This window comes from Nannobrachium achirus (assembly GCF_963921795.1).
Source record: "Nannobrachium achirus genome assembly, chromosome: 6".
In the NCBI taxonomy this organism is placed as follows: Eukaryota; Metazoa; Chordata; class Actinopteri; order Myctophiformes; family Myctophidae; genus Nannobrachium; species Nannobrachium achirus.
Genome location: NC_137815.1, coordinates 33,604,521 through 33,627,399, shown reverse-complemented (window position 1 = coordinate 33,627,399; position 22,879 = coordinate 33,604,521). Strand labels below are relative to the sequence as shown.

At 41.6% G+C, this 22,879-nt stretch overlaps 3 protein-coding genes across 3 annotated transcripts; all 3 read left to right on the top strand.

The window, feature by feature from the left end:
- Positions 1 to 1,949: 1,949 nt before the first annotated feature.
- On the top strand, positions 1,950 to 8,755 carry slc25a34 (solute carrier family 25 member 34). Its single transcript, XM_080728939.1, has 6 exons — positions 1,950 to 2,060; positions 2,781 to 3,362; positions 4,722 to 4,787; positions 5,942 to 6,094; positions 6,887 to 7,021; positions 7,549 to 8,755. Exons 2-6 carry the CDS (start codon positions 2,856 to 2,858, stop codon positions 7,735 to 7,737), a joined length of 1,050 nt encoding a protein of 349 aa, XP_080585065.1. The 5' UTR covers positions 1,950 to 2,060; positions 2,781 to 2,855; the 3' UTR covers positions 7,738 to 8,755.
- Positions 8,756 to 9,199: 444 nt separating this feature from the next.
- Positions 9,200 to 14,662, top strand: LOC308287030 (transmembrane protein 82-like; the record flags this gene model as incomplete). Its single annotated transcript, XM_080728151.1, has 6 exons — positions 9,200 to 9,312; positions 9,450 to 9,522; positions 10,232 to 10,412; positions 11,500 to 11,923; positions 12,620 to 12,804; positions 14,525 to 14,662. The coding sequence occupies exons 1-6, from the start codon at positions 9,249 to 9,251 to the stop codon at positions 14,660 to 14,662; spliced, it is 1,065 nt and encodes a 354-aa protein (XP_080584277.1). The 5' UTR covers positions 9,200 to 9,248.
- A 2,477-nt stretch (positions 14,663 to 17,139) lies between these two features.
- On the top strand, positions 17,140 to 21,878 carry fblim1 (filamin binding LIM protein 1). The gene is made up of 8 exons (XM_080728938.1): positions 17,140 to 17,268; positions 17,802 to 18,171; positions 18,259 to 18,401; positions 19,229 to 19,340; positions 19,444 to 19,613; positions 19,841 to 20,019; positions 20,222 to 20,342; positions 20,438 to 21,878. Exons 2-8 carry the CDS (start codon positions 17,817 to 17,819, stop codon positions 20,546 to 20,548), a joined length of 1,191 nt encoding a protein of 396 aa, XP_080585064.1. The 5' UTR covers positions 17,140 to 17,268; positions 17,802 to 17,816; the 3' UTR covers positions 20,549 to 21,878.
- The last annotated feature ends 1,001 nt before the right edge of the window (positions 21,879 to 22,879 follow it).

The following is a 22,879-nucleotide window of genomic DNA, read 5'->3' as shown; positions in this document are numbered from 1 at the left end:
ATAGGCTACATGTTACGTTTAAAATCCATCCATAACTCTTATATTCATTAATTATTTAAATGGACTAAAAGCTTGTTTTATTTGATGGCCTTCCTGCCCTGGTATTTGGCCTTTGTGTACGAAATTCTAGGCCCTTATTTGATTGACCTGCAATTTGTAGTCGTAGTTATGTACACAGCACATGGCGCTTTTAATATCATACAGACTACTGTGTCTGTGTGTACTATTTATGTTGCATGCAGCATGACACTGAGTCAAGTTTCGCCGAGGTCATTGGATGCCTTCATGCAAATGTATGATACAGCAGTACAGCACTAAATAAATATATAGGTTTATACCTAACGTAACCCCTTAACGAAGAATATGGGCCAGTCGAGGCTAGCCTAGCTGGAGCTAGACATCCCAGCCATGTTAAAACAAGGTAGGGATAGATACTGCAGTTAGTTAGCTAGATGCATTAGTATCTAGGCTGGCCCCAGGCTAAGTCGAGGCAGGCTTGTGTTTGTTAATATCTTTGACACTGCAGTGTAGGTTACCATTCAGTCTGCATAGGATAGAATATATGTTGCTCACAACTGTTCCAAGCCAGATGAATGACCAGATTTTAACTTAACAGAATAAGAGAGCTGTGTTTCCAAAATGCCCTTTCCTTTCCCTCTGACATTAACAATCTTAATAAAGAGCCCCAAGTTTTTTTTTTTTTTGAGTAATGACCAGTGGATGACGTCAATATGAAAATTCTTCTCACGGTCTCTGATTGTCATTAATGCTTTGAAAAGTTCAAAGCCATCACTTCAATTTAGAAAGTGAAGAAGGTTAAGTAGAAAATAGACAAAAGTACAGAGATGGCCATGGAAACAATAACAGTGATACAACAAAATTGGTGTGTGGGTAAAAAGTAGTAAAGAAGATCAGCCTCTTGTGGTTCCCATGGATATAGCAGGTTTGGAAAACAAGAATCAGCTTCAGCACTATTGTATGTGTCCCTTGATTTTTGTATTAATTTTTGAGCGGTGGTCATACTGTCTCCTAAGTGTGTGTGTGTTTGTGTAGCTTTGTTACTATGTTACTGTCTATGTACAGTATGTAGCCCGAGCATGAGCTGCAATACCGCTGGTGACCAACGTGGAGCTGTTGCGTCATGCGTGCACACACACCCACGCACCGCCGCTCACTTCAAACTTGGTTTGATTTTTAGATTTGGTTTTTAATTACTATTATTTCAAAACCTTTTCAAAAGGTGACATATGGCCCAAGTGCCTGCCACCAAAACTGTGGGAGGACTCGGAGTAGCACGTCAAAAAATGTTTTACTTGGACTATAATGGAACTAATGGAAGATGGAATAAAGTTGGTTGCCGTGCAATGCATGCATGCAGGCCATGCAGGGGCAACAACACTATTAAATGAAAAAACTAAGGAATTCCATAAATTAGACAAATGTAAGTTTAAATAGTGAAAATAGCTTGTAGATCTGCTGTTTACACATGGGTCCCGGGCAAACGTCTAATTTCTCTTGTTGATAATTAGTTTGGGTCATTACCCATAAGTTATGTTAGTTCTTTCTTTTCCTTCTTCTTCTTCTTCTTTCTTCAAAAACTAAAAGTTTATTCTGATATTTCTAGTGTTTGATCAGTAAACACAGGGGTCTTCCCATCACATTTTCAGGTCGGAATAGCAATTGTATCCAATCAGGAGAGAGAAGCCCACAAGGAATACCAATCAGGGTGCATCATTGTTATTGCACTCTTTTTTTGCTGAGACACTCCACTGTCCAGTGTCCACTGCACCCCTCAGAGCATGCAATAACCTTTAACCCAGAGAGCTTCAATGGGACCGTGGCAGGGGGCAGTATTATTTAAAGATCAGGCTGTTTGATTCGCACAGAGCCAGGGATGTGATGAGGTGGCGGCGGGGCTGCATGTGCATTGGCTGTGGGTTAAGGCTGTGGGCGGAGAGTCTGACAATGAATGTGCTGAGGACACTAATGTTTACAATGTTGCCTTTTACTTCAACGAGGTACAGGAAGAATGGAAGAAGAAAATGTAAATAAAAGCCACTGTGAGTTTCTTTCATTCGTTTATTTTGCAGTCTTAAAGTCTTGATATTTGCTCATTACAAGAGGTAATGTGGAAAAATCCCATGTGTACATTGTTTTTGTTCAATGTAATTTACTTTGTGAACTTGAAACAACTTTTTGTCTGGGCTACTGCCGTGACTGTTGCAGCTGCTTTACAATAACATTGCTGTGTTTGTCTGCTCTAGGCTATGTTTTTTAAGAGCGTGTTTGTAGGGGGGAAAAAGCTGCGTTTGTGTTTGTTTCAATGTTAGATGGAGGGTTGATGAATGTCATGTTTTTCTCATTGGAAAGTTGGAAAGAATTTCCAAACAGGCATGGCAGCACTCAGTCTGAATTTCTCTCTAAACCAGCTGGCTGAAGTAAACTAATGTCACAAATATTATTTAAGCCCGAAATCTGCTTTGTTGGTCACAGTGGTCAGGGTTAAAAACTTTTGGAAAGTTGTGTGCATTTCTAAACATGTGATGTCATTGTGTTATCAGAAATGCACATTACATATTAAAGGGGAATACCAATCATTTTCAACATTGAACTATGTCATTTATAAGCCTATATATAGCCTACTTTGGAGCATGGAGCTTGTGGAAATAAGAAAAAAAGAGTTCCACACAACTCCAAGGTATATTAATGACTAGTTCAATGTTGAAAATGAGTACATGCAGCAATATGTTTAATGTTTTTCTCCTACCCGTCCCCTCTAGACTGAGTGAACAACACAACCATCAACCAATAACTCTCAGGGAACACACACATGTGAGGAACAACACTGCAGAGGAATGACCAGCACGCAGCTCCAGACCTATTCACCTAAAGTCTCTCCGTTTAGTGCTCAGCCCCTGCCCCTGGGTGGAATGGCATCCTCCGTGGCTGCTCTTGGGGTTCTGACACCGGCCTCGCCTCCACCATCGCCAACCGTGTCGCCTCCTCTAGACTTTGTCCTGGGTGCACTGGCATGCTGCGGGGCATGCGTTTTCACCAACCCCCTGGAGGTTGTGAAGACCAGGCTGCAGCTGCAGGGAGAGCTCTGTGCGCGGGGCTCCTACCAGAGACATTACCAAGGGGTGCTCCAGGCCCTCTGGGTGGTGGGGCGCACGGACGGCCTCCGTGGCCTGCAGAAGGGGCTCTCTGTCGGGTTGATATACCAGGGCCTCATGAACGGCGTGAGGCTCGGCTCCTATTCGTGCTGTGAAGCTTCGGGCCTCACCGCGGTCCCCGGAGGGAGTCTTCTGTCTGGTGCCGGAGCCGGTGCACTGGGTGCCTTCGTTGCCTCACCTGCTTATCTGGTAAGCATTGCAACAGTGTGGCTCTCTGTGTTATCTTTTGAGATTGTTGTCTAGTCTAGACTCTATACCACAAATAACAGGATCTTTGATTTAGGATGTTTGAGAATCATGTTTAATTCACTCAAATTGAACGTACGTAGGAATGTTTGGCATGCACACACATCTGAAACACAAACAAAAAGTTAGAAGAACAGCGAAAAGACCTCTGCTACTTATAGCACTGCTGTGTAATACAGTAGGGGTCAGTAACAAATATGTTATCATCTTCATACCTTCTCATACATTATGCAGAAGGTTTCAGCAGAACACTGCCACTGTGCGACCCATTCAATACGGCATAGCTCTGCATCAAGCTATAGCACATCATGTAAATGAATGAGCACAGACTACAGTATTTGTTTTGTTTACAAAAACAGCCATTTGTTTCAAAACTGGACCTGCTATATCATTTAACTTGAATAATTTCCCTTAAATGCTAACATTTTAGTCTGTATAATAATTCTAGTTCATATTAAAAAATACAAAACTAAAAAGTAACATTTGACATAAACAAGCATAATAGTAAACACCCTAAAAAGCATGAATCAAAGACGTGACTAGCAACATAGCATTCTATGTATACTGTAACATGTTTTTAACAGGTGTTACTGTGTTGACATTGTCGTAATGGAGTCAAATTTCACTATTTCACTATGTACCATGTTGGTATGCATCTCTGTCATGTTCCAAGGTGCCCTGTCTTACACAGCCACCAGCAGTGTTGTTTGTTTTCTACCAGTCACCTCATCAATATGACCATCGAACCATCTGCTGCATCATGGAAACACTATACACAAGATGAAATGTTTGTATTTGTAGGTCACTAAATATACCCAGCATGCATCTTTAAGCCAGTGCCAGCCGGTGTTGCCAAAAATAGATATTGTTTTACAGTAGTGACTGGCAAGAAACACAAATTGTTGTTGCAAAGTATGTGTGCATTTAAATTTTTGCAGTTATGCAACAGTTTCAGTGTTTACAAGTTGGTTCTTTTGTATATAATTGTTATTCTGAGATGCTGTAGAGATTGTAGAAGAAGAGGAGGATAAGATGGACGAAGTTGGGAGTGCAATTATTTGCCTCAGACATTGTATCATTTTGTAACACCATGTTATAAGTCAGGTGTACTTTGGCAGAGCTATCTGTAATAGTTACATAACTCGTAATTGTTGCATAACACATACCTGACATGTGAATCATTTCCATGTTTTTCGTCATGTTTCCTCCATTGTAACTTAAGGTTCTGCCGTGGTACAGTGCTTAATGCAGGATTTAAAACGTTAAATAACATGAACCTTGTATGGCATGTTTTATTCATAGGTGAAAACCCATCTGCAGGCACAAGCTGTTGAAACCATAGCTGTGGGTCACCAGCATAACCATCAGGTACATTGTCCTTACTGGTATGTTTTACACTCTGTCTGAAGCAGTTTCCTGTAAGGCGCTGTACAGACATTTGCGTGAAACATCTTCTCCGTATCGCCTGAGAATGGCCACTGGGGGCGCCGTACTAATGCATTGTCAATGGAAGGTTGTTTGGTGTTTTGTCGTTGCCGTGTCTCTTGGCCAAAAGACAGGCTGCGGTTGAGCAAGAGACACGGCAACGACAAAAAACCAAACAACCTTCCATTGACAATGCATTAGTACGGCGCGCCCAGTGGCCATTCTCAGCCAATACGGAGAAGATGTTTCACGCATATGTGTGAGTCCAGCCTAATACACTAGTTCCCAAACCTTTTTGGCTCAGGGCGCCCCTATAAAAACAAAAATCATCCGAGGCACCCCTACATTATATTCATAATTTTCACTCCCAGCACCTTATATTTATGGCATATTTTAGCGATTACCGTATGTTGAGAGGAAAACATTGAGATAATATCCATTTTAGTTAGAACTGACTGAAAATAACTTTGTACTTCAAGTGTAAAATTATACTAAATATATTTTTAAGTGTCCAAATAAATTCCAAATATTATCTCGCTGCACCCCTGGACTGCCATCACAGCACTTTGAAAACCCTTGCTCTAATAGTTCAGTTCATCCTCCTGTCAGAGTTCACCCGCATAGGGTATTTAGAATATTTACCAGCGCATTGTGCAAACTGACATTTTATGGATGTGTTTCGACTTTGAAAACACCCATGTCCTCCACAACAGTCTGTAACAAACAATTACCAGTGTTATGCAAACACTGAGCTGTGGCTTGTGAACACAGAAATTCAAGACAAATGTCACTAACATGATTGAAAGTCACCTTCAAATATGCATACATACACACCCATTCCTGTTCACCATATAGCAAAACTTGCTTCACATAATACGCCTTAAAGTCATACTACTGTACGTAATCAGAACACTTTGTTCAGCAAATAGAGAAAAAGAGAAAGCACACCGAGTTGAGTGGTAGATGTTTGGTTTCCCACACGAGAGACTTGGGGGTTAGAATCCAGGTTGTTACATTTTCATAATGTTTTGCATTTTGGAAGTTCTTTTAAATTGTCCATGATGTATTTCCCCCCCTACATTTTTTTTACTCTTCAGGGAGTGTCCAATGCGTTTGCGACAATCTACAAAAAGGAAGGATTGATTGGCTTGTGGAGGGGAGTGAATGGGGCCGTGCCTCGTGTCATGGTGGGCTCAGCTGCACAATTGGCCACCTTCAGCGCTGGAAAGGAGTGGGTATCAAATGCCCAGGTACTATAACTGGAAAACAACAGCTGACACCTTTAGGATGCAGTATTCACACCAACAAATTATGCAAACCATGCCTGACCGTCTGCATTGGCTACGCTGTCCTTCCTTTGGTTGGTGTAGAAGCAATCTCTCGAGACAGAGTCAATGATGGAAAGGAAGAGAGACAGACCGAGTGGGCGTCGCCCTTTCTTTGATCTGGGTTCCCAGATTGGTGTAGAAGTGACACGTGCCCACTTGGAGCCAGTCTATTAACATTAGCAAGGCCGCTGATATTAGCTAGTTAACATGCATGTCAAATTGTTAAATGGTTACATTTACTGTATGTAGTGCCTTTATCCAAAGTGCTTTATAAAGTGCATTACATTAACCCATTCACGTACTGTACACATTGTGACATTCACATGGTGACGGCATAGGAAACAATAAAAGCCACCAACCTGATCATCAGGAGCAGTTAATGGTTCAGTGTCTTTCCTTAAGGACACTTTGACACTTTGACAGGAACCTTCCGGTTCACAAGTGGCCGCTCTACCCCCTGAGCCACCTCCACGTCATTATGTGCAATTTTGAAAAGGGTGATAAACTGTTCTGTCCACCATGGCTTACCAACTCGGATGCCATGCTCATCATCGCGCAAAGCCATTTTTTCTCGCTGTGTGTCCACATGACTGCCTTGTTGTCGTAATTTAACAATCTTGGTTTGCATAATTTGTCAGTGTGAATAGCATTCACTCTTTTAGCTCTTAAGCCTGAGATTGAAAGACCTGTTCATGTTTTCTGTATCCCTTGCAGTGGTTTAGTCCAAACAGCTGGCTCATTGCTTTATTGGCTGCTATGATAAGTGGAGTTGCTGTGACGATCACCATGACACCATTTGATGTTATCAGCACGCGACTCTACAACCAACCAGTAGATGAGTTCCGTCGGGTGAGTAAAACCTTTGTACTGTTTGACCGTTAAGCTAAATACCGAATTCACAGCTGCAGTACATTGGAAGTGCGGAAGGCACGCTGTCACTCTTGACTACTGGCCAATCACAGCACATCTTTTCCGGGACTTGTCAGAACCCACCCCCACCTGCCTCTGATTGGCCTACCGAACTTAAGGTTCTGTGACGCACGTGGAAGCGTGCTTCAGAATTCTAGAATCTTGCTTTAAAAATGGCCAACCTTTCTATGTCTATGGTTGTAACCAACCGTGTTCTTTTTATTATGTATCACTTGTTGACACTTTGCTTTACCATATCTAATTTTGTGGGGGTCATATTAGAACACAGCTCATAGACGTTGTCTGGTGTAGCGGTCTTATGGACCTGGGTTCGAGTCCCAATCTCCATGGCCTTCACTGCCTACTATCCTATCAATAAAGGCATAAAAAATCCCCAAAATAAATCTTAGGATAACACATGTTGTATAACACATGTAAAAATATATATCTTTGTGTGCCCTTTTTAGGGACGCCTCTACCATGGATTCATGGATTGTTTGCTGAAAGTGGTCCACACCGAGGGCCTCATGGGATTATATAAAGGCATGGGGCCAGTGTTTGTTCGCTTGGCCCCACACACAGTGCTCAGCATGCTGTTCTGGGATCTGATGAGACAGCGGGCCATTCAGGACTTACCGCACCAGAGCAGGAACTGAGACGCACAAAAAAAAAACATTCAAATTTGATCGTGAAGGCAAATTTGGAAGGAATCTTGAGTGGTCCACTATTGAAGAAACCCTGTACTTTGTGACTTTTATTATGTTAGAAGAAAGTGTGAAAGATGGATTAACACTATTTCACAGAAATAAATACATGTTGCACTGACTCTTTTGAACCGCTTGATGTGCCATTGTCAAATATGTCAGTAGGCTGAAACTATCAGATGTTACTGTAATGCCTTAAGGAATGGGTCTTCAACAGGGGGTCCAGAACCCCTAGGGGGTCCTCAGAGTTACTACAGGGGGTCCCCAAATCTTTGTGTGGTAGAAACCTTTTTTCCTACTTTTTTATATTAAACAATTGAACCCTATCGTCAGATCTACAAGCTCACAACGCCTCGCAGCGCGAGGCGTTGAGAGCTTGTAGATCGGCTATTTTCGGCAAAGAGTTTTGGAGTAGAAGGGATAAAGAGCAGACTAAGTAGTGAAATGTCAAGTTTATTAAGTATTGACGGTTCAAGTGGTTAAATATCTGAAATCACAAATTGACATGAATCTAAAATACTGATGATTGTGCTGTCAAACGATATGCAAAACTATCTATGAACAGGTTGTGGGGGGTCCCTGCTTCATCTCTCTCTCTCAACTAAGGGGTCCTTGGCCTGAAAACGTTGAAGACCCCTGCCTTAAGGACTAATTTTCAAGCCACAGGGGCGAGGTGAACTAAACCTTTGCCCTTGCATCAGAGTTGTACTGAGAACTTTGAGATACTGTTGGCTCGCAAACTTGTTAAAGGAATGTTGACGACCTGAAGATATACATTCTGAACAGTTTGGGTATTCAGGACATGTATGCTCTGTATTCCAGGGTTGGAGTCCAGAATTGTGATAGCACTAACTTTATTTACCTCTTTTTTTTTCTTGTAAGAGTACTTATCTATGTAAAAAATATTTGATGTGGATAAACCTTTTTAATGAAAATGAAGTGATTGATCTGTTGCTGTTTTAAGCATTTGAACTGCTGTTAAATAAAGTCGTTTTAAAACATGAGTCTACACAAACTGTACATGAATCTCATCTGATAGAATGTACAGTAGAACTTTTTTAATGAAGTTGCATGCTGTCTAAGTTGATGTTGAACCGAAAGGTTCATTAATGGAAAGCAAATCCTGTAATACTATTGGTCTTTTTTGCTTAGGCTCAATCATCCTTTCGAGAAGACTTTAAGCTCATCTGTTCATGAGATGATAAGACTGAACACCCAAATGGAATTACATTTGACCTTTGGAATTTAAACAGTGAGTGAAGGCTCTGTGATCAGTTGCAGGAAACAAAGACCATGTGCGCTGCGCTGACCACGCGACTCAGCAACTCAACGCGGTGAGCCATTGTCTCACAGCTAAGTACTTCGCTGTAGATTGGGATTTAGGTTTCAAATTGAAATGGTATGAAGGGAAGACACAGGTCATAACGTATGTTTAATGCCTGTTGAGATATTGGGAGGAAAACATGATTGCCCTCTTATGGATGTTGGTTCCTCTGGATGGAAACCCAATTGATTGTTTTTTGCAAGGTGAGTGCAATAGTTTTATCAGACACATTACCTATCCAACAATGTTGAGATGTTTTATACAAGAAAAGATATTTGATGTGTTTAAACTAAAGATGAATGCTGTTCCTGTTTTGACTGAAATGTCTTGTTTTATCTAGGAGTGGTGGGTGCATGTGGGATCTCTGTGCTCTGCAACCTGCTAAAAATTCATCTGTTCATTCGAACATGCAGGTGAGATTATTTTAGGAAGCTTTGGGGAGTTGGTTCTAAATGTGGATTCCAGGGACACTTAATTTGGGCCTTCTTTAGTGGGGTCTAAAGTGACCCTTATAAGTGTAACTCTGACCGAATACGAATGGAACCAAATGGACCCCAACGGGTCCATTGTACTGTCAGAGTTAATGGGGAGACCTTGAAATTTGAAGGTTCGAGAACCATTGCCTTAGAGCAGTAGTTTTCAAACCTTTTATTATTATTATATTGAGGTCCATTATTTATTGAGCATTTGAGCCACGGACCACCATTTGATGAGATTTAGCCTCTCAGACCCAAAACCTAGAATATTTTGTTAGCATTGGATAAGATTTTGAATTCCGTCCTGTATTGATGTTGGTACAATAGTAGATAAACAGATAAAAGTTGATCAAAATAACAATTCTTCTACATTCTCTTAGCCTGAATTAGGTAATGCAGATGTTAATCAAAAATGTTACTCTTGAGAGCGTAAAATAAAACCAAATGGACCCTTCAGGTCCATTTGGTATCATTTTACACTCTGAAGAGTTACCAACTCTCCATCATTTAGCTGGGGGCCACCTGGAACCCCCCAAGGACCACTGGTGGTCCCCGGACCACTGGTTGAAAACCATCTGTGTCTTTGCAGTTACATTCATGATTAAAATGATTTTCTCTCCATTTTCTCCAAACTGATTCTAAAAAGTGAGAATGGCCAGAAACCGAGGTCTCCCTCTGCGGGTGGCCTGATAGGAGAGCAATGGAAGACATCACTCCAGTTCTGGTGTCTGACTGCCCTCCTTTCCATGGTGGGCTCCAGGGTTTCCTCCCTCTTAGTGTTGGAGTTCTCCCTCAGGGTTGTGTCTGCCTGGATGACTACAGTCCAAGTGAGTTTCAATCTCGCATGCATACTTTATAGCACCTTTTGTCACATTAACAGTATGTGTGTAAAATATATACTGTGTCACAAGGAAAACTGGAGAGATTTTTATATTTTTCCATTTGATTTTAGACAGACTGAAAGTAACTTGCTTGACGTTTAAAGGGGAAGACCACCCATTTTCAATATTGAACTATGTCATTAATATACCTTAGAGAAGTTGTGTGGAAATAGAAAAAAAGTTCCCCCTCTTCTGTGTTGCCTAGAACTGGAAGATTGATTTTGGAGTTTGTATTGTAAAGTACAACTTGATGACATCACACATTGTACTTTACAATACAAACCCCCAAATCAATCTTCCAGTTCTAGGCAACACAGAAGAGGGGGAACCTTTTTTCTATTTCCACACAACTCCTCTAATGACATAGTTCAATATTGAAAATGGGTGGTCTTCCCCTTTAACCACTTAAACCCAGCATTATTATGGGGTGGAAATTCACCAAACAAATGCCAATCTACAAGCTCGCAACAACGCGTCACGGTGTGACGGATTGTGAGCCTTTAGGTCTGCTATTTTTGGAGAAGAGACTTGAATCAAGGCTCTTCACAAAAATACCATCAAGTCACTTGATGTACTGTAGGCTGGAAAAGAACGCACCAAGTAAAGTTTTGCTCTAACTCAGTGGTTCTCCAAGTGAGAGACCACCAGCATGGGGTCGTTGAGGGAGTTCCAGGGGGTCCCCAGCTAAATCATAGATAGGAACCAAATGGGTCTGTATGTAACTCAGAGTGTACACACGTTCCAGGGTCCATTTGGTTCCATGTGTACACTATAAGAGGTAAATTAAGATTGATTTTACTATATAAATTGGGGTCCAAGAGATAGAAATGCCTGTCAAACTGGGGGGGTCCTTGAAATTAAAATGGTTGAGAATCACTGCTAGAGCCGTAAAAATCTTATGTGAGGTTCCCGGCATATCTTTTCAAATTGGGGTCCGTGGACTAATAAGTGTCAATTTGGGGGTCCTTGACATGAAAAGGTTTGAGAACCACTGCTCTAACTCACCAACATTCCTTGCCCTCTCTACACCCAGGATGACCCTGACAGTGGCAGAGGCAACAAGCTGCTCCTGATTCAATGCCAGTTCTCCCTGGGTTGCGTCCTCACCTGCACTCTGGACTTCCTCCAGCAGGGGGCCGTACACAGCTCCTTCAGCTTGCTGCTGGCAGCTGGGCTTAGCTGGTTCCTGATGGGCATCTTCCAAGGCCTCTGGAGTCACATAGCAAGTCTTTACCCTCTGCACAGCACGGAGCGCTACTGTGGGAAGTGCATCACTCTCTTGACCTCTGGACACACCATACTGGCCACACTGCGAAGAGTGGTTTTCCTTGCATTTGCAATAGGAAGTCTAGCCTCCATCTCCAACGTGTACAGACACTTTCTGTCACAAAATGACGCTCTAAAGTTTTGGATACCCCTGACTCTGTGCTACACTATGCTGGTGGTCTCTATTCAAGGTAATGGTGAAGACAAGTCAATTGCTAATGCAGTGGTTTTCAAAGTGGTCCGGGGACCACCAGTGGTCCTTGAGGGGGTTCCAACTTCCAGGTGGTTCCCAGCTAAATGATGCACAGTTCGTGACCAAATGGACCCTCATAGATCTTCAACTCTTGAAAGTGTAAATGAAACCAAAAATCAAATGGACTCTTACAGGTCCATTTGGTTTCATTTTACACTCTCAAGAGTTAGCCTAAAAATTATTGTTATCATTATAGGAGCGCAAAGCACCAACGAGCTCAGCTGGCAGGATGTATGGAGAACCGGGATGAATAGAAGTGACGATGGAGGGCTTGTCTGAGGACGACCATGAGAGAGATTGTTAAACATCTGCATCTACGCAATTAGAGAATGTATAAAGAATTTGATCAACGTTTGCCTGGTATCTCTACCACATCAATACAACATAGAACTGTGGACAAAATCTCAGTACAAAATATAACGTTTTGGGACAGAGAGGCTAGGCCTAGATCTCATGAAATGGTGGTCCATGGCTCAAATGCAGAATAAATAATGGACTGTGATTGAAAGGTTGAAAACCACTGTGCTAGAGAGAGAGAGAGAGAGAGAGAGAGAGAGAGAGAGAGAGAGAGAGAGATAATTCATTCATTCATTCAGTCTTCCTCATCCTTATAAGTTCTTCTTTATGTCTGCAGGGGAGCAACATCGGCAGACCATTGCAGAGGCCCTGGTGCACACCGTGGTCCTGCGTTTAGGGTCCCTGTTGGTGCTGATGCTCACTGTGGGTCAGTGGACAGATGTTCTTCATGTCCTCATCTCCTTCCTGGGAGAAGCAGTGTGCCTGATGACCTCCAAGAGCCTCATGGGAGCACTGCTAAAGGTCTGTAGGAAATTATGGGAAATCATTAGTGTGTTTGCCGTTGGCCAGGGGTCCTCAAACCTTTTTTTAGGCCGTGACTCCCAAAATAAACATACATAAACTGGGGACCCCCATCCTGACAAGCACTTGGAATTGTAGGTATTTTATGTAGGTAGCATTTAATGTGACTCGGTTCCACAGATATTGTGAAAATAGCAGATATACATGCTCACAACGCCTTGCAGCGTTCGCCTCTTGCTTACTTAATATTTGCCAGTTTGGCCAGTTTGGTGTTAAAACGGTCTTGAAAGTCCTTAAATTGTCACTTTAGAAATGTTCAGATACCATACATACATAAACGTATACTGGGTGTTGGTTTGTTTACCATTGAGTGAGGGGAAAAAAATACTTTAAGCTAATCACCTGGGGACCCAACAAAATAATTTGGGGACCTCACTTTAGGTCCCGACCCCAAGTTTGAGAACCACTGCTGTAGGCAACCAGACTATTGCTCTCGTCCATTTTTATTTCACATAAAGTCAAATCCATATACGGTAAGTCCATTGAGTTCACTGGACATTGCAACCACACTTGCAATTTCCCAGAATTACACATTTCTAGTTGCAAGTGCAACTGTACTTACATTTTGTATCAATGGGTCAATCCAGGGCTTTTCAAACATTTATGTCCAACGGAGACTGCTATTAAAACTGTCTGAATGTCATAATCTTACATGAGAAATAGATTCATGGTGGTTCATTAAACAACATATTCACTCATTTTTGGAGCTGTGTGCAGCTCCCTATACGTGGCTGTGTGGGTCTGTCTGTGTGTGTGTGTGTGTGTGTGTGTATGTAGCCTGACTTCGGCGCGTAACTAGTGCCGCACCATTTACGCCACTCGCGCAATATATACATCAAAATGTGCGGCTCGGCCGGGAATGGTGTTCTATTACCTTTCGTTCCGATCCGCCTTACCATGCCGATGTAATCGGCAAAAAACGACGCTTAATTGTCCCCATTGACTTATAATGGGACAATGCAAGAAATCACTTTCAAGTATTTTTCTCTCGTAAACCATAGGAGCTACAGTTTCAAACCTCGGAGAGGAGATTCATAATGATTTTAAGAATGAATCGAAAAATAATTACATCACTCGGCCTCATGGTGGCGCTATAACGGCCCACTTTACGTTTTGCCCCGTAACTCTTGAACCGTAGATCGGAAAATTAAAATTCTTTTTTCCCTGGATTCCTTGGGTCAAGACGCATCTCCCCATATAGGCCACGCCCATTTGCGCCAGGATAGATTTTCCGCCATCTTGAATTTTCTCCAAAACACACTTTTTGCTCCTTTTCCTACATATTTTCTTCAAATGTCACAAAAATCGGTACACATGATCTACACACACACACACACACACACACACACACACACACACACACAGCTCCACTTCACACGGGTGTGAATTTTTTTGTCTTGTAATAATTTTAAGTGAATTGAATAATAATAATATTAAACTACTCATTTGGCTGGGGACCCCCTGCAGCTCCTCTCGATGACCCCTGGGGGTCTCTTAACCCCACTTCGAAAACCTCTGTGTTAATCTACTGGTAGACTCTTGTCATTCCTGTTTAATATGAAGAGACGTCTGTTGTAACTAGGTTATAAATAGAATATGTACAAATAGTTTATTATTAATAATGTTGAGAAAGTGTTCAATTATCTCTATCCGTCTTTAGGTGGAAGAAGACAAAAGCCATGGAAAAAAGGAATTGGAGGTGAGCGACCCGGCTCTGGATAAGCGGTTGAAGATGGATGGATGGAGCTCCAGGCAGATATCAAGGCAAATCACTCCCACAAAGTCAGCTGACACATAGAGACATTGTCATCATAGGCTATATCTGTTTGTTTGTTTCTGTCTACCTCAACACTAATGGCTACCTCTAAAGCAATTAACAAATGACCTCAGCAAGAGTAGTAAACACATTGTTCATGTTTACATTTTTGGCACAAATCCTATTGTTATATAGTCCATTCTTAAAGTTGTTTTTAGCTGAAATAAACTGTCATTTTACATAGCTCAGCTTATGTTCCATATCCGTGTGATTTGAAATGTGTCTATTTAATGTAATACTACATAAAAGTTGCTTTCCATTGTATGACGTGAAATGCAAAATAAATTGTGGAGGTTTTGTTCTTTGCACACAGTAAAATCCACATCCATTTTAATCTCAAAGTGTAAAAATGTACCGTAAAATCAAACAAGTAATACAATAACGAGATTCATTATAGTGGTGTGAAAAATGACGAAAGGTTCTACAGGGCAACAGTTCCAATGAGCAGAGGGTGTGTTGTCAGCAAAAACTGTACTTTACCCCCACTCTCCCGCACGCACAAGCATCTGAAAAAAAAGAAAGAAAAAAAAGAGTGTTGTCAGCATAATTTGCAGAAAAGTTTCTCACATGAAATACAGTTCTCCTCAATCTGGAAACATTAAAGAGATGGTTACAGAAAGGAAAAGTATTTTTTTTTATTTCCAGTCCAGTTTCAGAAATCGGTCTCATTAAGTCTGACAAAGTTGTTCTTTTAGAATCAGAACGTTTGTCTGAACGTGATCTTCCTTTGTTTCCCTTTCCTTTCTCTTTTAGTGAGACAATTGTTGTTTTGTTTTCCCTTCAGTCCCCCCCCCCCCCCCCCCCCCCCCCCCCCCCACATTGACCTTGTAATAAAAGCTTTCGTAGACTTGTTGTCCACAACTCATACAGTGCTGTTATGTTCCAATTTTCACTTTGACAATCTGAAAAGTTACACTGCCTAACTGGGCCATGTTACTTTTAAACATTTTAATGAACATTTTAGTGGTGGGGGAGGAATTCAGGGGAATTGTGTCATCACTAGGCTTGCTCCCTCCTGCAGCTCTGACATCACTGCTGCATTCCATTCTTAGACCCTGGAACAACAGAGACCCTCTTGACCAAACTCGCCGCACAATCGGTTCCCCTTATTCTGCATCCCTTTCCCCTGTTAACCCCTCTTTCAGCGCATCCCTATATAATACACATACCTGCCTCACTTTTCCTTCACGTTGACATACATTCAACCTGATCTTTTGCCCCATGTGTGTGTTTTATATACTTTTTTTCCTGTGCTCGTTCGAGCTCCCTCTCCCCTCCAAAGTATTGGCTCATGAGAGGGGAGGGCATTCCTCCAGTTCAGGCTGCCTGCAGGAGAAAAGGCATAATATGTGCTGATCAGTAGAGCTGATACTGCCTGTCGGTCTGTCGAGGAGAGCAAACACAACAAAGCAGCTGGTTCATAACTCACAGACATCACACACTGTTGCCCTTCTCCCTAGTGCGTTTTTTTCTCTCCCTCTCTCTCTCCCTCAGAGCTCCAGACACTATACCACCATCTCCTCTTGCACAATGTCATGATTCATTGTGCTGTAATGAAGTTGCTCATTTACAGCTGCTTTTAGTACAGCAGTTGAGAGCTGGTAATTATGCCAAGATGTTAAAGTTAAAGTCTCTATGTGTTCAGAGTCACTATCAGCCAGTGTTTTAAATGTTCTAGCTGCATGTCGATAAGAACTAAGTGACAGCAAAGCCTTACAGACACACTGATAGTAAGTCAAGGCTAAGAGTAAGTGATATAATGCAGTGGGGGAAGGGAAGAAGGAAAGCCGGAGAAGAAAAAAGGAGGCAGACTCTTTGAGGGAGGTAGAGAAAATAAAGCTGATAGAACAATAAGGGAGAGCTGCAAGGCTCTCAAAAGAGAGAGAGAGAGAGAGAGAGAGAGAGAGAGAGAGAGAGAGAGAGAGAGAGAGAGAGACAAAGAGTGCAGATTGAGATTGGGTGGAAAAGGCAGGTACAGTCACATCCTGTTGAATTTCAAGAGATAAAAGATAAAGGGGTGGAAAGAGGGAGGGACTTTGTGTACTTTTGTCCATTTATGAGTGAGCACTTTGTCTGGTATTGTATTTGAAAGCTGCGTGTGTGTGTGTCTGTGTGTGTTCCACATGCATGAAGATACACAAACTAACACACAACACACGCACGCACGCACGCACGCACACTCACTCACTCACTTACTCACACATGTATGTGTATGTGTAGTGCGTGTGTGTACCTGCCCAGCAGTGCCCACGTTTTCATTTGTATGTGTCATGCTCCCCCCCCCCTTTACTACGCTTTGCCAGAGATTAACTGTTCACCTTTTACGGTTGGGAGAAAGAGAGAGAGGGATTGTCATATAGCCACAGAGGGAGGAGGGGTCGATGGAAGAGTGGAGTTTGGGGAGGGAGGTACAGAAGGAAAAGGAGTGGCTTTTGTAGATAGCTGCCCTTTCTACCCGACTAAACCCAGGCTCTCTCAGTGGCGGATCAGGAGGGAAAATAGAGCAACAAACCAGACGTCTCGAGATACAGAGGTGGTGAAACGAAGACGAGAGTTGACCATCATACCCACACATTTCCCTCAGGTATGTAATTGCATGGAACAGACTATATGATCCTCAGAAGTTAAGAAGAGAAAAGAAAAAAGCTCAGATCATTTAGATTTAGGCCATGTCCCTCTAGTCTAGTCTAAAGGGAGTCATTATAGGCCATGAGATCTGTGAGTTTTAAACTTTTATGAGTGTATTAGTAAAAGCATATTGAAACTGAATGCTCTGAGAGGAAGTGGGCCAAAAGGGCGTGTACACAATGGCAAACTTGATTTACATGATAACAGCTGAATGTAATGTTGCCATGTTGCAATCAACCAGGGCTTTGCGTACAGTCATGGATTATGTGTAATTTACATTGAATAGTTGCTGAAAAAGATCATGTCAGATGCTGCTTCTATTATTTGGGTCAGCTTTGTTACGGCACAGTATTATTTAGGAATGCTGTAAACTGTTCTCAGTGTCCAGTGAGTGATGTCTTCCTATGTCTCATATCCTGTGTGTTTGTGCGTGTGTGTGTGTGTGTGTGTGTGTGCGTGTGCGTGTGCGTGCTTGCATGCGTGTGTTAATTAGTTAGTTAACAGAGGCATGGCATCAGCAGCTCCACCAAAGCGGATGGTATCCTCTGTCTTCATCACCTTAGCATCTCCGTACCGTGCTACTGTGACACAGCAGCAGCACGCACTCCAGACTCACAACGCCCCCGAGAGAGATGTGCAACACACTGCTGTGCGAGTCCATCCAAGTGAAAGCGTCTCCACACAGAGGCGCAAGAAAGACAGCTCTTCCTCCGAGTCCAGCAGCAGCACAGACAGTGTTGGTCTTATTCATCCAGCAGCCCCCCAGGACAAACCCTCAGATTCCAAACCTGCAGTGACCCATCCAAGACTCTGTCTAGCAGACACAGACCAAAAGAGGGACAACGTTCACAGAGGCTCTGATGGTAAAAATGGAACAAATTCGATGACAAATTAAACATTTCCAAGTAAATAAAACATCTTATTTTGGTTGTTGTTCTCTCTTTCAACAGAGCACTTTCCCCTATCTCCCTCGCCGTCCTTATCGGTGGGAACGGAGCGCTCTGAAGATTCGGCACCTCCATTGTCGCCTGCTCTTCGAGAGGCTCCCTCACTCCCTCTGTACTCAAGCCAGTCACCACCTTATAACAAACAGGTACAGTATGCACTTGTCACGGTTAATTATTTTTTGCCTTTAAAGTTCCCATGTATTTTGTAGCTTACACACTTTAGTAGTACAACTTTCACAAACGCTGCATCTCCCAAAGCAGTTATGGGGACTCATCTGCAGAACAGATTACTTGAGGGAAACACAGCTGCCTTTTAGATATGATTGGATGACACGAAAACACATTGTAACCATGCTCCTTTTCTTGAGAAAACAGGATGTTTTCAAACTGTTGACCTCTCTGTAAGTAACTTGACTTCTTGTGGCCTCCTTTACAGCTTGATCTCACTGTAGAAATAATGAAAACACAGACCAATAAAGCTGACTGAGTAAAAGCAGAAGGCTTGGATTCCTGTAGCCTTTCCCGTTTTTGGTCAGAGGGGAATTTATGTATTTTACTAAAAGCGCTCACAATAGATGGGGGCCCCTTCAATAAAATGAGCAGAGTTCCATCTCTGTCCGGTAAGAGAATAGAAAGGAAATATTCACAGACCTGCACATAATATATCCCCATTTCAATGATTATAACATTTGGAGTTTTTTGCAGTTTGTGATTTCTGTGCATCACAAATACATAGAGATAATGAAGTGTTGGCATGTGTTGGAAAAGTCTTTATAAATCCAGAGATGTTAGTAGATATTGTACCTGCCGCTTCAGTGCTTCATCTCTTGAATTGGAGAATGAGCGAGTTGAAATGCGGTTACAAATCTGTGCAGTGGTCCCTCAAAACTCTTAATGCTCTACACACTACAGTGCCCCCCAGTCTCTGTTTTTACATTTTATAATTTTGTTTGGTATGAACTTATTTTGACAGTTGCCAACATTCAAGCCAGAAGAGCCAAGAACACCATCTAGTGGGGGTGTTCAAGATGAACAGCCCCAGGGGAGCTACAACAGTCACCAAGAGATGAGTCCAGAGAGTAATGGTAAAATACAGTCTATTTATCACTACATGGCTAAGCTATACATTTTTTTAATAAGATACGGTATGTAAAAGTCCTTTAAATGTAACGTTTGTGTACTTTCCAGAGGTGTGTGGCTTCTGTCGGAAGACCGTGGCTCTCAATGAACCCGCTGTGGAAGCGTTAAACAGAACGTACCATGATGGTTGCTTCCAGTGCAGGCAGTGCCACGTTCCACTGGCTGGTAAACTGTACTACAATAAGGCAGGAATCCCACTCTGTGAGGACTGCTACCAGGTATGTATCAGCTTCAAGTTCCTTCAATCTGGGATTAGTCTGATTTACATGGCATGCAACAGTCATTTTACACACATAGCACCAACATGGTTGCATAATCATACATGTAATTAATTTTAATTCATCAATTAAATTATTTCCACATAAGATTCAAATATATAAAAGAGTTTAAAACAATAATAATAATCAATCAATCAATCAATTGTATGTCTCTATCTCTCCCTCAGGCCAGTTTGGAACTTTGCTGGGCTTGCGGTGAAGTTATCAAGGATCATGTGATCCGTGCACTGGAACGAACATACCACCCGCCTTGCTTTACCTGTGCAACATGCAGTCAACAGATTGGAGAGCAAAGATTTGCTCAGGGAGAAGTGGGGGAAGTGTACTGCCTCCAGGACTATTATAGGTAAAATGCTCGTCTGAAAGATCTGGTTTGATACCAAAGGAAATTATATTGACACACGGTTACTTCATTATTACTTCGTTACTGCGTTATAAGCTCAAAAACAGCTGAATAATGGCAAATTGTGTTGCATTTATAAAGGAGTAGCCTGGTAAGTCTGATCATAAAATTACAATAATATTCTCTTTGTCCACAAACCACACAGGAAATACGCCCCACAGTGCAGTGCCTGCAACCAACTAATCATTCCAAGAGCAGATGGTATTGATAGCTACACAGTAGAATGCCTGGGACGCTCCTTCCATGAGGAGTGCTATCGTTGTGAGGTGAGCATACCGTGCAGAAAAAAACATCACTGAATAAATGATTGCCAAGCCACTAACTACACAATAACATTCTTTGTTTTTCATGTTGTCTGCAGATTTGTGATATCCAGCTCTCTCCTGACCCAAATGACTATGGCTGCTATCCCTTGGATGGAAGGGTGCTGTGCAAATCGTGTCACCTGTCCATGGTTTCTGCCCAGCACTGACATTGTCCATGGAACGCACAACAAGATGACCAATAGAAAACTGGCATTAGGCCTGGTTCCCGGAAAAGATGAGACACTTGTCTCATCCATCTCAAAGATAGAGATTGTGAATGTCACAAAATTCCTTTGCCAATAGCATCATTTGTAGATGATTATCTTCACAATAGTAAACCATAGCCCTTCCATGGGCATTTTATACTTCTTTCATACTTGATATTTTTGCACTCTTTAACACACTACAAAATGCACCAAAGATATTTATATTAAAAATATATATATATAACAATGCAAAAAAAAAAAAAAAAACTAAGGTAAGTATTCTTTCTTCTTATTTGCCCAATTTTGAAAATATCCACCAATACAGTACAGAGTACAGTATACAGTACCTCAATATATTATTTCAAACGAGAAAGTAAACTAATATATTTTATCTGGAGTCTGGCAATAATTTGGCATAATAACATTGGGTTGTGGTGTAGTACTACACAAACAGAAATGACGATCAGTGTATAAGAAAGATTGCAGTGCTAGACTTTGATAGAAGTTTACATGACTGTAACAAGTAGTAATACTAATCTGTCAAACTCACTTCACAAATAATACTGTGAACGTATTGTATACATTTTATTATTGTACAGAGAAGATCCAATGCAGCCTTTCATCATGCTCAATGCTAGATAACTTGATTAGGTTGATGTGGGGGAGAGACTGAATGTGGTCACCAGTGGTTCTCAATTTGTTGGTCGGGCTAAATTGTCAAAGAGGCAAACATTGTGAAAATAGCTGAGCTTGTGAGCCGAGTACAGTAGATATTTATCTGTGGAACCTAGTCAAATTAAATTGATTGCCTCAACTCCTACATTCCAAGTGTTTATCAGTGTTACGGCCTGAAAAGGTTGAGAACCACTGGTTTACACAATGCATACAATGCTGTATAGTATGCTCTCCACAAAACCTTGTCAAATGTAAAATGTTGCGTTTTCTGGCTTCAAAATTAAACTTAGTAATTAGTCTTTTGAAAAATAGCATGACAATATTCCTACAGTCAAGCATACATAATGTTTTGTCTATAATATACATGTTTGATGTTTGTTTCATTCATTGGAACACACATGGATTTTATTTTTTAACTGGGAACAAGGCCCTACATTTTCTTTTTATTAATTCATAAAATACATAAATGTTTCGCTATGATATCAGTCATATTCAGACAATTGAGAAACTAAAATAACTGTTGAATTATTTGTTTTGTATTTTGAAAAAGACTCATTATTCTTTCATGTATACTGTATACCAATGCATATTAAAACAAGACAGCGTGTAATAATGATGGAGTGGCTTCCTTGTGCAATGTCTGTGTTATTAGGTGTGCAGTTTGTGAGTGCCAATGTTGGGCTTGTGTTTTAACTAGTGTTTTAAGCTAGTGTTGTAGCTCAACAATACACACCTCTAGATTGCCTGTTCCATGGATCAGCATGTAACAGAGGATTTATTTCATTCTTGAGCGGTGCCGTCTCCTATACGCGTCTGCCTGTGTATGTTAGTTAGTTTGTAACTTGGTAGTATGAGCTGCAATACCCCTGGGTGTCCAAGTGGCGCTGTTGAGTCACACACACACACACACACAAACACACACACACACACACACACACTTGAAATGTTTATTTATGTCCACATAAGCAGAAGTACACGAATGTACAAAGGACATAAACAGTATCAGTGCAGGCAGATAATTAGGAAAACAGCCAGTTACAAAGTGCATGTAGGGCATAACATTGTTACGTACAATACTGTTGGCATAGATGTCAAACACAACAGACAACAATCAAGGGTAAAGATAACAACGCCTCCTCCAAATTGAGCGGCTTCCTATAATAGCTGATACAGAGCAGTACCTTGCTAGCTGCTTGTCCCTTCTTTTGGTGAGGCCGGCCATTTGAAGGCCTCTCACAACCAACTTATGCACATGCCCTAGGCTCCCAAAGATAAAAACCAGAAGTTTACATCTGTAGCCTAGCTGTGCGATGGTCTGCTCTAGCTGATTATATTTTAACACTTTGGTTAAGAAAGCTTCCTCTAAGCTGTAGTCAAAGGTACAGCCGACCTCGAGAATAAACACTTCCTTATGAGTTTCATTAACAACAATGACATCAGGGGTGTTAGCTGAAATGTTAGAGAACACAGAATCGTCGTTACACAGGCCAAACATGCTCGGCTTAACAGTAGAATGCTTATATAGCATGATGGAGGACCTGAAGATGGAAGAGACATCTTTTGATATCAAATCCACTATTCTGTCATGCCTACTTATGTAGAGGCCCCTGTATACAT